This window comes from Saccharomycodes ludwigii, chromosome IV (assembly GCF_020623625.1).
Source record: "Saccharomycodes ludwigii strain NBRC 1722 chromosome IV, whole genome shotgun sequence".
Taxonomy (NCBI): domain Eukaryota; kingdom Fungi; phylum Ascomycota; class Saccharomycetes; order Saccharomycodales; family Saccharomycodaceae; genus Saccharomycodes; species Saccharomycodes ludwigii.
In genome coordinates, this window is record NC_060203.1 from 365864 (window position 1) to 382213 (window position 16350).

Here is a 16350-nt window from a genome sequence, read left to right on the forward strand (position 1 = left end):
TGAAATCCGTAACTTTTTCTGTTTTCCGAAAAGTAATCCAAAAATCACGTGCTTATAGAATAACTGTTAAATGCATGTGATTAACTGGCAGTCTATCATTCAATTACACATTCCACCTTTTCTAAAACATATACCATTATATTCATTATATTCATCATATATATATATAGTACAACTTATATACATCGTCGAAAAAGGAAAAGAAAAAGGAAAGGAAAAAAAAAAGGAAAGGAAAAAAAAAATACACAAAATCACTCTTGTAAATTTATAATCCTTTTCAACGGTTCTATTTCTAATTCAAGATCTTCTTTGACATATACCAGAAAATAAGGTGTAGCAGTGTTGCCCTGAGTAAAATTAAAGACCTCAGATTCATCAACTTCAGTAACATTTTCATCGTTATATTTTCTCCATATGGCCCTAGTATCAGAACTCTTTTTTTCTTTAATATATACCCAATAATGACCATAACTAGCCTCTCCTCTATGAATAAACACAGCAAATAACGAATACCCATGTTTCCGGAAATTGTCCATCCCGTTAATATTAGAATCATCAAAAAAAGTATCCAATGTCATTTCCAATGCCTCAATTTCATTAACTATATTCTTACTTTGCAAATCCATAGTTTTAGCCATTTCATTTAATGTAGTTATTGTGTGCTCCAAGTTATCCTCGTTCATCTCTAGCTCCTCCACTAATAAATCACTTTTTAAAAATTTACTGGTTTCTAGCAACGCATCTTTAACGGTTAGCCCTACTTCATTTGTGTCACACAACTTTAACTTAGTTTCTTGCAATCTTTTCAATTTTTGTTTCAATTGGCCATATTGCAATTTCAAATTGTTAAACGTGTCTTTATCACCCTCGCCATCTTGCTTATGCTCCATATATCTGTCCATATAGATCTTGTCTTTGAACGGAACAGCAGTAATGTTCTTATAAGGCATAAAGCGTTCTCTGTCATAATACACTCTTTGAATTTGGATTTGTAAAATATCTGGCAATTCTGTAATTACTACAACCCTTTTAACTTGACCATATTCATCCATAGTTAAAAGTTCGTCATCTTGGAAATATGAATCCAAAGCGTCATATATATCTCTTGGTTTGTCACTTACATCTACCAAGAGAGATAAAAACCTTTCAAACTTCTCACTAACGGGTTTATTATCCATATTATTAGTATTCTCTTCAGAACCAAGTTCTGTAGAAACTGGTACCAATGTTTGTTTACTTTTACCATAAAATAGTTGCTTGATTAAATCATATTGCTCATCGTCTTGTTCCAATTTTAAAGGTTCACTGGCTGTTTCTAATTGAAAAAGAACATTTCCGATACACTCAGTAACATCCTGTTGTCTGCCCATCTCTAAAGCATTTTCCAATTGATCTGGACTAATTTTTGCAACAAGCGTGGTACAATCTTCTTCATCTTCAAATTCGACAGAGACATTGCTTGGGGCAAATGCTAGATATGCCAATTCCTTTTTGGGTGTACAACACTTGTACGGTGTGTGAATCATATCATCAAACAAATTACGCAACTGATACGTAAATTGTACAGATCTTTCCATTTCTTGTCTACTGACTTCTCTGCCACCAATTCTTCTTTTGGAAATGGTAACATTGGATAACAAATCTTCTGTCGTTTTTTGGTAGTTAACAGTATAGTTTCTCAATGGGGATATGCTAAAATAATACTGTAATAACGAATTTAAATAGCAGGTGTTACCGATATTGTTTAGTCCTGCTGGCCAATTCCCCGCGGGTAATAAACTTTCATCTATATTACCGGTTTCGATGAAATGTTCAAGCAATTTGGATTTTCTTTGAATAGCAATTTTCAATAAATCTCTTCTTAATTTTATAAAATTGGCAGGCAAAACCAAATTCTCATCTCCATTCCATTTCCGATAAAAATGGTCCAGTATCGCATTATCGGGATCCTCACTGTTGACACCAATTCTTTCTAATGCGTCATCATAGCTTATTTCATCAGTATTATAAAAAAGATTAAAATCGGGACATTGAGCAATTAAAAAATTGAAAAGGGGCAAACTTCTCAAATAAAAAGCTAATGAATATATCGCTCTATCACAATCCAATTGCAACCCTGGTGCATCTGACACTTTAATCAGATATGCTGTTTGAATAATATCAACATCCTTCATATTGGGTTCCAAATCTAGCGCGTAATACGCATCAATTATATTGTTATAAGGTTCATGGTTTACAATGAATTTCAAAAATGAACTTTTCTTGAATTTGGCCAAAATATGTAGGGCATTTTTTAAATCCATTAACGAAACTTGGTGCTCATTATCACCCTTATAGAAAATAGATTGCTTGATATTTTCATAAATACGTAATATAGCATCATCTGTAATTTCTTGTGGTTTAACAATCTCCTGGGGATCTATTCCAAATGTAATCAAAGCGCCATCTAAGGCCTCTTTTCCCACTAAATCTAATGAACTACAGTATACAAACAATTGTTGATTATGTTTACAATTGGCTACATAGGTCAATGCATCATAATATATCTCCATATTATCCGGGTCTAAGTTGCAACATGTCTGGTAATTTTTTATAATAGATTTGATATCGTAGTAATAATAGCATGACAAATCAATAAAATGATAATCAGTGTTATACTGCAATTGACTTTTCAATTGCTCGATAAATGAATATGTGTTGGAAATGTGTTGGTGCAGTAAATGATACCAGACCACCTGAGAGCTACTTAATTGAAAAATCTTGAAATAATGAGTATTTGAAGAAGCGGAATAAAATTGTTTCTGTGATAAATTGCCTATAACAATGATCTCAAGACATTTCCTAGTAAAGCTGTCTCTTAAGAACCTAGTATCCAAATCATCCATATAGTTGATTAACAAGGGAGGTAAAAAATATTCATCTTCATTTTCCCTTTCAATCGTGAAATTCAAATACTTAGTCAACAATTCAGGATCAATCTTAGTTATAACGGATTTGTTGTTACAGGGTATACACTTTCGTTCATTAATAATGGTACCATCATTAGTAACATTGGATACATTAGTCACAGTGGTTTCCACCAATGGGCCCTTAATAATCTTGAAAAATGTGCTTAGGCACTGAACTTGAGTAGGAACGGGCAGCAAATCAAAGGACTTAGAGGCACCATCTGGATCAGTGGTATCTTCTGTTTTGGTATATTTTTCCCCTTCTCCATGATGGTAATAATTTTTTATCCTGTTTTCAATTTTATCCAATTGAAATGTAGATAAAACATCCTCATTAAATTCGGGTCTTAAAATTTCAATCATGATGATTTTATTTGTCAATGGTGATATATATATGGCAGAATCTGCTGTCTTTTCTTTATTTTCCATGTGGATATCCTGTTTATCGAATGGATGTAACTCATCATAACTTACTAAGTGAAAAGTGTCTACTCCGACATTATACCTCAGTTCCATTTGTTTTTTGCTTTTAATGGTAATTTTAACATGGTAAATCTCAAGGTCAACTATATCGTCTGGAGTATTTAAATCCAACAAGTCCTCGTCTTCATATAAAACGGCCATGAAAACTGTTATTAGTGCGTCGTTTGGACAACTTTTAGAGGGATATTCATATTTGGTTTTCAAGGTCACCTGGTCCATTAAATGCAATAAGTTCGGCTCGTATTCCTTGAGTTGTAAATCGGTTCTTTCTCGAGAATATGCAATTGGTGGTTTCTGTAAAATACCGGTATCCTGGTTATTTATAAAGTATAAACTACAATAAATATCATCTAATAATCTATCTGATGTTTTGAATGGAAAATTTGTCTTGCATAAATTAGGGTATAGATTTGTTTTCCCATCATCCAGTTTAATCTCAGTAATAGATGTTGTATCTTTTAAATTTTCGTCATTCGAATTTTTTTCAATGTTTTTGATGTTATCTGTAGGGCCTTGCGCCTGAGAGAACTCCTTATTAGTGGAAATATTAGCGTTCAGCTTTTCCAGATTGTCATCAGCAATATTTGATGTTGATAAAGAAGGAGAGGAAATGGAATCAGAGGAAGAAAAAGTGTTCAACTGAGAACTGTGTTGAATAGACATTGGTGTTTTAAATACACTTTTTATTACAATATGTGTAAGTGTGTTGAGAGGGGGGGAGGGGAAATTGATTGTGGCGTTTAAGTCCCTTATTGTATGAGTTGTGAAATATTATATTTTAAAAACAATAGTAGTGTAGTGGAAATATTTTAGATAATTAGAAATTTTAATTGCAAAGTTGAAATTATCTGTTACTTATAAATAAATAAAAATAAAGGAAGCTTATTGTTGTTAGATCTAATCAGTTCAAGTAGTAAAATTTGCCTCCTTTTATATTTTTGTTTGTCCTTAATTTTTTTTTTTTTTTTTTGCTGTTGTATATTATTTTTGCAATAAATAAATGTCTTTTTTACATGTAAAATGAAAAAGAAAAGAAAAATAAAATAAAAATATCGCACGCGCAATAAGCTTCTTTTTTTTTTTTTTTTATTTTTTTTTTTTACATAAAAACATTTTATTAATTAAAGGAAAAGATGAATGGGACTCAGCATGAGTTAATAGTCAATAGTATCAAACTTTTGTTTATCTCAAATATTATATATATATTTATATCTCTTAATGGTGGCTGTGTAAAAATTACTTCATGTTACATTTAGCGTAAAAGTGTTTGTTGTCGGACCTTTTCAGTAGGACCTTTTCAGTAAGTCCTTTTCAGTAAGTCCTTTGGCATCGGAAAACAACAAATAATGAAAAACAAGGCTGAATAAAAAAGGGATCTTGAAAATAATACATCAAAAAAAGGAAAATGGAAAAAGGAAGAAAAAAAAAAATATCTCTTTAAAAGCGCACATTTTATCCAAAATTTACATCTTTTTTACTTGTTCTCTTATATAACAGGCTGCCTCTACTTAAACTTATTAAGCTAATAGCACAACCATTTGTATTCATTCAGTCCCAAATAAATTTATAGGTTAAACGTATATATATATATATATATATATATTATAAGTTAACGTGAATTAAAGAAATAAAGAAGGGAAGAGGCAAATAAAACAAAATCGATTTAATTTAATTTAATTTTACTAAAATCAAATAGAAAAAAAAAAATATGGGTAAAGCTGCTTCCAAACTAACAAACGATGACATTGAATCTTTGAGAAGTGAAACATATTTTGACCGTAGAGAGATTAAACAATGGCATAAGGGATTTTTAAGAGACTGTCCACAAGGGTTATTAACCAGAGAAGAATTTGTGAAAATCTATAAACAATTTTTTCCTTTTGGTAGTCCAGAGGAATTTGCAAACCATGTATTCGATGTTTTTGACAAAGATAAGAATGATAGCATTGATTTTAGAGAATTTGTTACTGCCTTGAGTATAACTTCCAGGGGCAGTCTTGAAGAAAAGCTAGCTTGGGCTTTTAAACTATATGACATAAACCATGATGGGAAAATTACATACGATGAAATGTTAACTATTGTGACGAGTATATATAAGATGATCGGAAGTATGGTCAAGTTAAATGAAGATGAAGCTACTCCTGAGTTAAGGGTTAGGAAAATATTTAAAATAATGGATAAAAATGAAGACGGATTTATAACATTGGATGAGTTTAAAGAAGGTAGTAAAGTTGATCCCTCTATACTAAGTGCATTGAACTTATACGATGGGTTGGTATGACTATTATAAGTTTTTATTTTATTTTATTTTAATTTTTTTTCTGTATTTGGTTTCATTTTTACATTTTAACTTTTTTTGGTAGATGTGTAGAGCATAATGTTAACCATCAGTGTGTTAAATTGTCTCCCTTCCTATATTATTTGTTATATATATATATATATATATTGTTATTATTATTTTTGTTGTTTTTTTTTTTTTTTTGTTTTGGTGTAAGACAATAATAGAAGAAATAGATTTACCAAACTGTATATTGTTAGCGTGTAAGAAAAGAAATAAAAGAAAAAAGTTTAGCCTAAATGTGGCACATCAAACATATAAGCGTTTATCTAACGTTAAGTATATATCATACCCTTTCTGCCGTCCAAATAGCCACTCGGCATATAGTCTTGATGCCTTCAGTTAACAACATATAGGGAACAGCCTTGTGGGAATCATACTTAATAGCGGTATCTAAATGTTCTAATTCATCATCTCTGAATTCTCTAATAGTTTCAATCAATTCTTTTACTTCAACACTTTTACCACTAACTTTAGATCCATCTAACTTTTCCACCTCAAATTCTGTGTTCAGGGCTCTTAACTGATCATTATAGTGACCACCAATCACAGTTTCAACAGCCTCCGTACAAGCCATGGCTGCTTGTGGACTTATTAAGGCAGTTCCAGCACCCATAGCAAAGGCGCCAATTTTCCATAGTGGAGTAAATAAAGATGGTCTAACATTATGTTTGACTTGTAAATTGTTGAAGGTGTTATGATGATGTATTTCCTGATCCCACATGTGTTGTATAACGGGTTTTAAATGGGGGGTTTTGTTGGCTAACACCCAATATTGGCCTGCATATATATAATCTGCACCCAATTCACCAGCCTGATCGACTCTTATAACTCTATCCAAATAAGCTCTTTGTGCACCACTCAATGGTTTGTATTGTGACGAAATAGGTACTTGATTGTCATTAGTTTCAGCAGCCGATTCGTTAAACGTAGCAGTAGTTGTTTTTAATGGGGAAAGAACAGAAAATGAACGCTTTTTCAATGCTGAAACTAGTGGTGATAGTATCGCTTGATTTTTTATCATGATTTGTGTATATTCTAAAATATTTTGTATTTAATAATTGAATTTTTCAGTTTGTAATATTTTGCAGCTTAAAATATATTTGTATGTGAGAAATAATCTCTATTATAACAACGAATAAAGCAAAAAGCAGAGAAAAATGAATATAAAAATAAAAATAAAATCACGAAACTGTATGTTTTCCTGTTTATATATTTTGTACTAAAAAAAAAAAAAAAAAGTAAAATAAAATGCAGAATGGGAAACTTATTTTACCTGCATCAATTTCTGAATGCTGAAAAAAGTAGACCCATTTTTTTTTGAAAAAAAAAAATAAATACGAAATTAAACAGAAATCTATTTGCACCTAAAATATCACTGATGACAATAGTTCCTAGTGATTGATAAAATAAAAATTATCCCTGATATTCCATTAAGAACGAGGTTAGTTGATTATTTGTATAATTCTCAAAAATCGTTATCATGCTTGTGGCTATATCAGGAGGAACCTCTTGTGTGTCTCTGCTATTGGTTACGGGTTTACCTTGATTTTCCTTTATAACTAAATGCCTAAACATTCTGTTAGGAATATCTTTAACGTATATCCATTCAATATCAAATTCCCCTGGCCACCTGTTTTTGTTACTCCACACATCATCTTTGCACATTCTTAGGTCACTCTTCATTTCAGCGACACCGCAAAATTTTCCTGATGCATTTACTGAATAAAATAGAAATACTCTATTCTTTCCATTTTGATATGCCTTGGACAATCTCTTATTACCTAATTGGGTAGAAGACCAAATATTATGTTTATATGAAGCGATTATATCAGCAAGGTCAAAAGATTTTATGACAAAGCATTTGGCACCAAAAATTTTTAGCTTTTGCTTTGGCGTCTTGAATAACGACCATTTATTATGCAAATAGTCAGTGGTGCCATTCTTTGAATAAGCTGAATGATATGAATCATTTATATCTGAGGAGACTGGAACTATCAAGCCCTCTATATGTGGGCTTTTTATAGTGGTATCACTAGTATTAGTTGTTGTTCTACTCAAATTGGCGCAATCAAATAAACTTTCCTCAATAGTAAGATTATTTGTCCTTGGAGAAATTTCAGGATAATAACAACGGTGTAAATGATTATTATAATAATCATAATGAATATTGTTATCATTAAAGTTTAAGTTCATATTCGTCTGTTGAGCATTACTAACATTTTCCTTGCAATCAGTAAGAGTATTTATGGTATATTTGGGATTATTACCACTGTTATGCCCAGAGAACATTTGAAAACTGGTTTCATTGTTGGTATCACAATTATTAATCAGCTGAATGGTGTTTTTATTCTTTTGATAGTTTGCATGGATTAAATAGTTATCCAATGATTTTAGAGTTTCAGAAATTGGATCTCTAGAAAATGTTTTTTGATTATCAAGGTGATACCAGTCACCGTTACAATTCAATGTTTCATTTGCTACGTACATTGATGTAATTTATTAAGGTTTTTCTTGGAAAATTTTCTTTTTCTTTTTTCTTTTTTCTGCAGCTATTTTCTTTTTATGATTCAAGTAGGAAAAAAAATAGCTGCAAAAAAAAAAAAAAAGATATAAAAAAAAAGGATTGAAGTTGAATATAAGTGCTTATTTTTCTTTTTTATGCATTGTTGTTTTATATTGTAAAAAAGATATGATAAAAATATACAAAAATTAGCCGCCTAATTAGTCAAAAAAAAAAAAAAAATAGTAAGTTCAAATTTTTGTGTCAATAACTTAACTTCTTTCCTTTTTGTTATATATATATATTTTTTTTCTCTCGGGGGGAGGTCACGGTAATAATCTGATAAATATTGTTATCTTTTAAATTTTAAGAATTCATTTCATAACTGTTAAACTTTTTTTAGAACCATATAGTTTGCGAATTCTTCAAGTTCCGAAACAATCATAATCCGAAAAAAAAAAAAATTCAAAGATACACCAAATCTATTTTTTTTCTTTTTTAAACTACATTTTTATTTACAAGTTAATATATTATCTTCCCAATAATATTTACTGGAAAACATGATTCGGAGACTTTAAAGTTTCCACCATATTTAATGAATTTTCTGGGCTATTTTTATTGAAAACAAATAAGCCTTGTAATTGGGCAGTACTTATTGGAACATCCAAATCCGTAGCCTTTTTAACAAATTTTTCACATAACTCATTTTCACCAGGGTAGAACTTCAAAAACATCTGTCCAATCTGATAACTAGTGGCATTGCCAATATAAACCTTATAATCTATTCTACCAGGTCTCATAATTGCAGGATCTAATCTTTCAACATGGTTTGTGGTCATAAACGTTATTGTTTCTTCAGAAGAAGTGACACCATCCAAAGCATTTAATAATCCACTAAAGGTAACTCCGGATTTAAACCCATTTTCTGCGGTTTGTTCTCTGTGGTTGAACGCAGCATCAACATCTTCCAATAAAAGAATACTTCTTTCTGGGATATTATTCATCAAGTGGTTTAGTCTGTCATCAGTTAAATTAGCCTCTGCTAAATTCATAATACAAATGTTGTAGTCCAAACTACCGGCCAATGCTTGTATGAAACTTGTCTTACCGCTGCCTGGAGGGCCATATAATAAATATCCTCTCCTATAAGGAATGCCTCTTTCAAAATACCATTCTCCATTTTTCATGAAATCTTTAACATCATAAACAATACCTTCAGCTACACCTTTATCTAAAATAACGGATGGTAATAGTCTTTTAGCCTTTGGTTGACCAAATGGTCGCCATTCGGGTCCCCAACTTGTATATATAACTGTTTTCCCCTCGTTACTTTTAAAAGCTAAATCCTTTGCTTCTTTTAATAATTCATCAAATAAACGTCTATCCCTGTACAAGGTAGTTAGAGTGACAGTTTCAAATGGTGCGCCATTAGTCATATCGATCATTTTACCGCTTCTTTCCCTTTTAATTAATATGTACGCTCCCTTGTACTTAATAAAATGGTTTCCTGGACCCGGAACCAATTGAAATTTTGTGCTAACAGACCCATTATCATGTTGTATAAAATTTGTTTCCACACTTAAATGTCTTGATGACCTGTTAGGATGCTGACCCATCCATTGCAAGAACCATAAATAGGATTTATCTTTACTTGGTATCTCTAAATCAACAATTAATTGCCTATACAATAAGCTACTTAGCCCCTTAAATCCGGATCTTGCAAGAGCTAATGCAGAGCCTAAAAGCATCAATCCACCACCAGCAGCAAAATATGGGTTATTATCCATTATTTGATGCACCAAACTGTTGAATTGGCCAGTTGTGGTTTTAATTTCCTCAACATTGTCGACTGTTTCTGGTGTATCAATAATTGTTTTTGGTTCAGACATTGTACATATGTTGAATGGTATTTTTTTTTTTTCTCACTCTCGAAAAAATTCTAATGATTTGAATTAATTTGATGTGTCTTGAAAAAGAAAGTCATGAAAGTTGTTAGAGAAAAAAAAATTTTTTTCCGCAAGTTATTCTTTATTTTTTGAAAACCGAGTCATAATAAAAAAAAAAAAAAAAAAAAAAAAATGAACAGAAATCTTTATTAATTTTTATTGAAGATCACAATTATATATAAAAATCCAAGTTCAACTACCACTTATAATATCAAGTTTAAGGTTATCTAAGATAAAGAAAGCCATTACTTTAAATATATTCCAATTAAAGATATAACCAAGTAGATCTTGACATAAAGTTTATTATCCATTTTTCTTCTTCTTTTTTCCTTTCTTTTTGTAAACAATGACAAGAGATAAGAAGGAAGAAAACTGGATTCATTAGCACTGACTAATATTAGAACTTTTTAATAGGTGTCACAAATTTTTTCATTTATGGCTTTATTTTTTTAGGTGATTACACTTTATCAAATGCTATTTAGTAATTTTCTATAATAATTAAAATATTCACATACTTACTCAAAGGCATATGAGCAACGTTATCTTATATTTGTCATTTTAAGATTTCCATGAAAAGTTTACAATTTTCGATTTAAGCGTAAATAGAAATGTTCAGCCCTTTATTATTATTGTTTTTTTTTAGAAACGAAAAAAAAAAAAAAAAAAAAAAAGAAAAAAAAAAAGCTTAGAATCGAGCTAGATCAAAATACTACTCTGAGAAGTAGCTTGATATTGATAAAGACTTTGTGTGAAAAAAATACATATAGGCTTAAATTATATAATGGTATAAGTTGTTTAGAAATAATATATTGCAAAAAAAAGAAAAAAAAAATATATGTATATATATATATATATATATATATATATTAAAATTCTAAATTACTTGCATCATCTTTAATACTCCTCCAATTAGGTAATTTATACTTTAAATTATCAGGATGATACTCGGAATAATTATTTTTAATACATTCTAACAAGACATCATAAAGACATTTATACCCATGTCCAGAAAAATGTAAACCATCACATAACATCGGAGTCCAATCGTCATTTAAATTTTCCTTGGCATATTTTATAAACTCTGTATTCAAATTAATAACAGGAACATCTAACTCCCTGCCCACTTCCTCACAGGCCTGAGCATACTTGGCGAAATTTTCATTAGTTCTAACATAACCAGAATCGACTTCTTCTTTTTTAGATGGATCCCACAATTCGGCGTTGAATAAAGCTGGCGAAATTAAAATAGTTTTAATTTTGGCATCTTGAAGCATTCTCACAAGCTTAATGGTATTTTCTTTATATTCTTTGATTTCAACTTTTTGATGGCCCCCTAAACAGGAATCGTTGGAACCAAAGAATACAGTAGCCATTTTGATTCTACCAGTGCCGTTTCCACTTTGTTGATTTTCGATTGATAAGATTTGAGGTAAAACTTTCAAGGCCCATCTTGAGTTAAAACCTGAAAAACCTCTTTGAACAATGTCTAGTTTGCGGGTGTATTTATTGGTTAGAGCAGCACCCAAAGAAAACTGCTGGTGGACTGGTGTGTTTGTTTCAAAGTTTTGAGCTTCTTGAAAGGCGGTGTTAAATGCAAATTCCGTGATGGAATCGCCAAATAACAAAAACTTGTCATATTGTAGAGTAGACATGGTTGGGTTATAATTTTTTCTTTCTTTTTGATTATTGTGTATAGTAGAAGATATGTATTAGCATTTTCCCTATCTCTAGATATCGAAAACAAAAAAGTAGTTCCATACACAAATTTTAGTAATACCTTTAATATATATATATATATTTAAGTAGGAAAAAAAAAAAAAAAAAAAAAAAAATAGATTTGAACATTATATTGAAAGCTCCGAGACAAACCGTATAGATAAAAAAAAAACTTTTAAATGCAATATAGTAAAAAGTATATGTTTATAGAGTTAAAATTTTATAATCCATTACGTTATATGATTGAGAATTATAGTATTGATTAATTTCTCTTTTTATGTCTTGAAAATGTGGACATACAGAGATTAAGTGATGTTTGGTTATTGGGTTGTCTTCTTGTTGTATAATAAATTAAAAAGGCTCTTAGAAACTCCACTTTGTTTTTCTTTTTTTTTTTTTTTTCCTTGTTTATCGCGCAATTTTACATTTTATTTTATATTTTTATTAAATAAGTACAAAATAGTCAATGATAATGATTTCTACTTGTTGGATCGAGACGGGAACACAAATATCCTCGGTTTAAAAAATGAATTCAAGTTTTCACAGCAATATTCCCCTAAATATTCCAAAGTAAATCGTTGGGTCAATCTACTACATAAATACGATTACAGTTTTTAATGTACTTATTTCTATTTAGCCATTAGATATTACATATTAAATATGTAATAAAGTCATTTTAAACGTATATATTTATCTCGCTCTTTTATTTATCCATTTACCAATTTTTTTTTTTTTTTTTTTTTTTTTTTTTTTTAAACGGTCAATCATTTATTTGAGGGGAAAAAAAAAATTAGTTTGGATCTTGTCAATTTATAATAGCAAATAGGGTAAACAAAAACAAAATATATACATATACATTCAATGAAATCTATATCGATTATTGGGTCGGGTCCAAGTGGATTTTATACAGCCTATCATTTGTTAAAAAAATCACCTATTCCATTAAACATCACATTATGGGAAAAATTTCCAGTGCCATTTGGATTATCTAGATACGGAGTAGCACCTGATCATCCAGAAGTAAAGAATTGTGAAGAAACTTTTACACAGTTTGCTAATGCGTACACAATACCCTCTGGTAGCAACAATTTAATGCATAAATTCCAATTTATTGGAAATGTTCAGATCGATTCAGAAAAATTGTTTAAACTAAGATCAATACAAGATTGTGTTATTTTAAGTTACGGGTGCAACAATGACAAGAAGTTGGGAATTCCTGGTGAAAATGATACTTTAGGAGTAGTTAGCAGTAGACAATTTGTAAATTGGTATAATTCATATCCGGAAAATGCCTGTGCTACACCTGAACAATGGAAAGGGTCTGATTTTTGGAAAAATGTGAAAAATGTTGCGATAATTGGGAACGGTAATGTAGCTTTGGACATATGTAGAGTCTTATTAACTTCAAATATCAAACAGTATTGGCAAAATACTGATATAAACCAAGCTAGTACGGAGGCGATTAAACATGTATCAAATGTTAAAATTATAGGTAGAAGAGGATACGAGCAAAGCAAATTTACTAACAAGGAATTTAGAGAGTTATGGGAGTTGGAAAAATATGGGATAAAAGGGAATATAGATTCTAAGTATTTATCGAATGTGGATGAATCCAAATTAGATCGTGCGGGCACAAGAAGATTAGAAATGGTTAAGGAGTACATGAAACCTTTTGACCAAAGAACCAAGAAAAACTACAAAAAATTTAAACCACCCAGTACTTTCACTAAATTTTGGGAATTTGATTACATGAAAACACCAGTAAAAATTAACAAAGATGCTCGAAACAACAGAATATCTTCTATAACTTTGGCCATTAATAAAGTAAACGAGATGAACAAATTCGTTATTGATAACTCTAAACCTTGTATCGACTACCCAATAGACTTTTTGATTACTTCGCTAGGCTATAAAGGTGTTAACATTGATGAACTAGGGTGTCAAAAGCATTTAAATAATATTAAGTTTGCAGGTGATCATTTAGCAACAAACAGAGAAGGTCAAGTTTTATCATCAGTGGACAATAAACCAATTCCAGGTCTATTCGCCAGCGGATGGATCAAAACAGGTAGTAAGGGTGTTATAGTTTCTACCATGATAGATTCCTTTACAGTGGGTGATGAAGTAATCAAGTATTTACAATGTAGCGCTACCTCAAACCAGCAAGCATCTATAATTGACTTACAAAATACGGTACTAGATTCCACTAACTATAAACCTACAACCTGGTTTGATTGGCTTAAGTTGGATGCATATGAGAAAAAATTGGGCAATCCTAGACGCAAAATTATCAACATTGCTGACATGTTAAAGATAATAGGAAAGTAGCCAATCATATTTGCGTATTTTTTTTAATTTTTACCTTTGCGGAGTTTGTTAGGAGATGACTGTAAATATATTTTTGTATCGTTATTTACGAAATACATTATTTATTTAATTTTTTCTTTTTTCTTTTTCCATTAATAAAAGTTGCAGAAAAACAGTACAGTATTTTATTGCGTATAAAATAGAATATATTAGTTTTGTTATTGTAGCGCTGCATGGTTTTATATGCAATGATTTAAACCCAATGGAAAGAACAGGGGGAAAAAATAAAGAAATAAAAAAATAAAAAAAAAGTTTGTTATTTTTCTTCTTCTTTGAAATTCGACTTTTTGCACCTATGATTCTTATTTTATTTCTGCACTTGCTTGCCTTTTAAACATAGCTAATTTTTGATCACAAGCTTTGTTTAGGTGTGATTGATTTATTAGGTTCTATATGTTCGGAATTGTACCATTAGAATATTTCTCTTTTCTCTTTTTTCCCTTTCTATTCTGCTTTTAATACTTGGTTTGTGATATCCAACTTGGGTTCACGTTAATTCCATTTTGAAATTCAATAATTTCGATCTCTGTTTCCTCTTTCTTTTTATTGTCAAATGTTTTGCACTTTTTTTTAACTTAATTAAAAATAGAGAAGAAAGATATACATAGCAAACACATACTCAAAAAAAAAAAAAAAACAAAAAAAAAAAATGATTGCTAAACGTGCCTTATCCACTTTAATTCCTCCAAAAATTGTATCTGTCAAGAATTTAGGGGCTGCTCCAAATTCCAAGAGAATTAGCAACGTTGTTTCATTTTATAAGACTTTGCCACAAGGATCTGCTCCAGTTGTTAAACCATCTGGTGTTATTGGTAGATACAAAGCTAAGTTCTTTGATGGTGACAATGCCAGTGGTAAGCCATTGTTACATTTGGCTGGCTTTATTTTAGTTATGGGTTACACTATTGAATATTTGACTCATTTGAGACATCATAAAGAGCATTAAGGAAAAAAAAAAAAAGAAAAAAAAAAAAATATCGAACACGATTGTGGATAAATCCATTTTTCGACTTTTCCTTTTTATTAATAGAAATGGAGAGAAACTGAATTTTTTTTTTTTTTTTTTTTTTTTTAAATTATTATTATTATTATTAATACTACTATTATTATTATTATCATTAATATATCACTATATATTCCAACAAACATATTTATATGGTTTTTAGTTTTATAATGCAAGACAAAATAACTGGATTAAATGATTTTTTTTTCTCTCTCTCTCCTATCGTTACGTTGCTATATAGCGGATGTTTTTATTTTTTTTAATTTAATTTTAAAATACAACCTATATTTTCGTAAAAATATTTATATATAAAAAATCATAACACTTTTTGTGGGCACTCTTGATATCTTGATAGGAACTGACCTTTGTATTTAACGTTTGCATTTGATTATCTATATTTGCTTAATTTTTTTTTTTTTTTTTTTTTTTTTTATGTTTAATACATTTTTAATTTTAATGTTAATATTATTTTCCTCCTCCTTTTCAGGCTTCACCAATGTATGTAACTTGGGTACCTCTTAGGAATATATCGTTGTTATATTGACCTAAGGCACCATTCTTGCTATGCTCGTAACACTCCGTTGCTTGCGCCAATGCGACATTCATAAAGCCATCTATTGAGACTAATAAACCGGTGTATAATAAACCCGAATTTAATTTAACATTGACAGTTTTCCCTATGATGTTTGCCAAAAAATGAGAAGCAGCAGATTCATTGTCGTTTATTGTCGTAATGGAAGTGGTGGAATTTTTAGAGGACATATTGGCTACTCTTCAATAATACTTATATAATATTTCCCCCAATATTCTTGATTCTTGATTTGTTTTATTTTGTTTTATTCCTTTTGTTAATTTGTTAAATCCAGATTGGCTAAAAACAACTTCTAGGCAGAAAAATTGTGTAAAATTTATAAACACTTTATAATAATTTTTTTTCCCTCTTTTAACATCGATGGTAAAATTTGATATTATTATTATTGTTATTGTTTTTTAACTTAAATAACCCCCACAATGGTGATGTCCGGATGTATCCGTTCGCACCCTCG

At 30.2% G+C, this 16350-nt stretch overlaps 9 protein-coding genes across 9 annotated transcripts; 3 read left to right on the forward strand and 6 right to left on the reverse strand.

Moving 5' to 3' along the window:
* Window positions 1-251: 251 nt before the first annotated feature.
* UBP2 (ubiquitin-specific protease UBP2) lies at window positions 252-4094 on the reverse strand (the record flags this gene model as incomplete). Its single annotated transcript, XM_046077799.1, has 1 exon — window positions 252-4094. One exon carries the CDS (start codon window positions 4092-4094, stop codon window positions 252-254), a length of 3843 nt encoding a protein of 1280 aa, XP_045934186.1.
* Window positions 4095-5139: 1045 nt separating this feature from the next.
* Window positions 5140-5712, forward strand: FRQ1 (frequenin; the record flags this gene model as incomplete). The annotated part of the gene is made up of 1 exon (XM_046077800.1): window positions 5140-5712. One exon carries the CDS (start codon window positions 5140-5142, stop codon window positions 5710-5712), a length of 573 nt encoding a protein of 190 aa, XP_045934187.1.
* Window positions 5713-6055: 343 nt separating this feature from the next.
* CAT5 (putative monooxygenase CAT5) lies at window positions 6056-6793 on the reverse strand (the record flags this gene model as incomplete). Its single annotated transcript, XM_046077801.1, has 1 exon — window positions 6056-6793. The coding sequence occupies one exon, from the start codon at window positions 6791-6793 to the stop codon at window positions 6056-6058; it is 738 nt and encodes a 245-aa protein (XP_045934188.1).
* A 392-nt stretch (window positions 6794-7185) lies between these two features.
* On the reverse strand, window positions 7186-8259 carry PHO92 (mRNA-binding phosphate metabolism regulator; the record flags this gene model as incomplete). Its single annotated transcript, XM_046077802.1, has 1 exon — window positions 7186-8259. One exon carries the CDS (start codon window positions 8257-8259, stop codon window positions 7186-7188), a length of 1074 nt encoding a protein of 357 aa, XP_045934189.1.
* A 561-nt stretch (window positions 8260-8820) lies between these two features.
* BCS1 (bifunctional AAA family ATPase chaperone/translocase BCS1) lies at window positions 8821-10161 on the reverse strand (the record flags this gene model as incomplete). Its single annotated transcript, XM_046077803.1, has 1 exon — window positions 8821-10161. One exon carries the CDS (start codon window positions 10159-10161, stop codon window positions 8821-8823), a length of 1341 nt encoding a protein of 446 aa, XP_045934190.1.
* Window positions 10162-11084: 923 nt separating this feature from the next.
* On the reverse strand, window positions 11085-11870 carry IAH1 (isoamyl acetate-hydrolyzing esterase; the record flags this gene model as incomplete). Its single annotated transcript, XM_046077804.1, has 1 exon — window positions 11085-11870. One exon carries the CDS (start codon window positions 11868-11870, stop codon window positions 11085-11087), a length of 786 nt encoding a protein of 261 aa, XP_045934191.1.
* Window positions 11871-12795: 925 nt separating this feature from the next.
* On the forward strand, window positions 12796-14262 carry ARH1 (NADPH-adrenodoxin reductase; the record flags this gene model as incomplete). The annotated part of the gene is made up of 1 exon (XM_046077805.1): window positions 12796-14262. The coding sequence occupies one exon, from the start codon at window positions 12796-12798 to the stop codon at window positions 14260-14262; it is 1467 nt and encodes a 488-aa protein (XP_045934192.1).
* A 688-nt stretch (window positions 14263-14950) lies between these two features.
* Window positions 14951-15247, forward strand: ATP17 (F1F0 ATP synthase subunit f; the record flags this gene model as incomplete). Its single annotated transcript, XM_046077806.1, has 1 exon — window positions 14951-15247. One exon carries the CDS (start codon window positions 14951-14953, stop codon window positions 15245-15247), a length of 297 nt encoding a protein of 98 aa, XP_045934193.1.
* A 540-nt stretch (window positions 15248-15787) lies between these two features.
* LSM6 (U4/U6-U5 snRNP complex subunit LSM6) lies at window positions 15788-16066 on the reverse strand (the record flags this gene model as incomplete). The annotated part of the gene is made up of 1 exon (XM_046077807.1): window positions 15788-16066. One exon carries the CDS (start codon window positions 16064-16066, stop codon window positions 15788-15790), a length of 279 nt encoding a protein of 92 aa, XP_045934194.1.
* Between the last annotated feature and the right edge of the window lie 284 nt (window positions 16067-16350).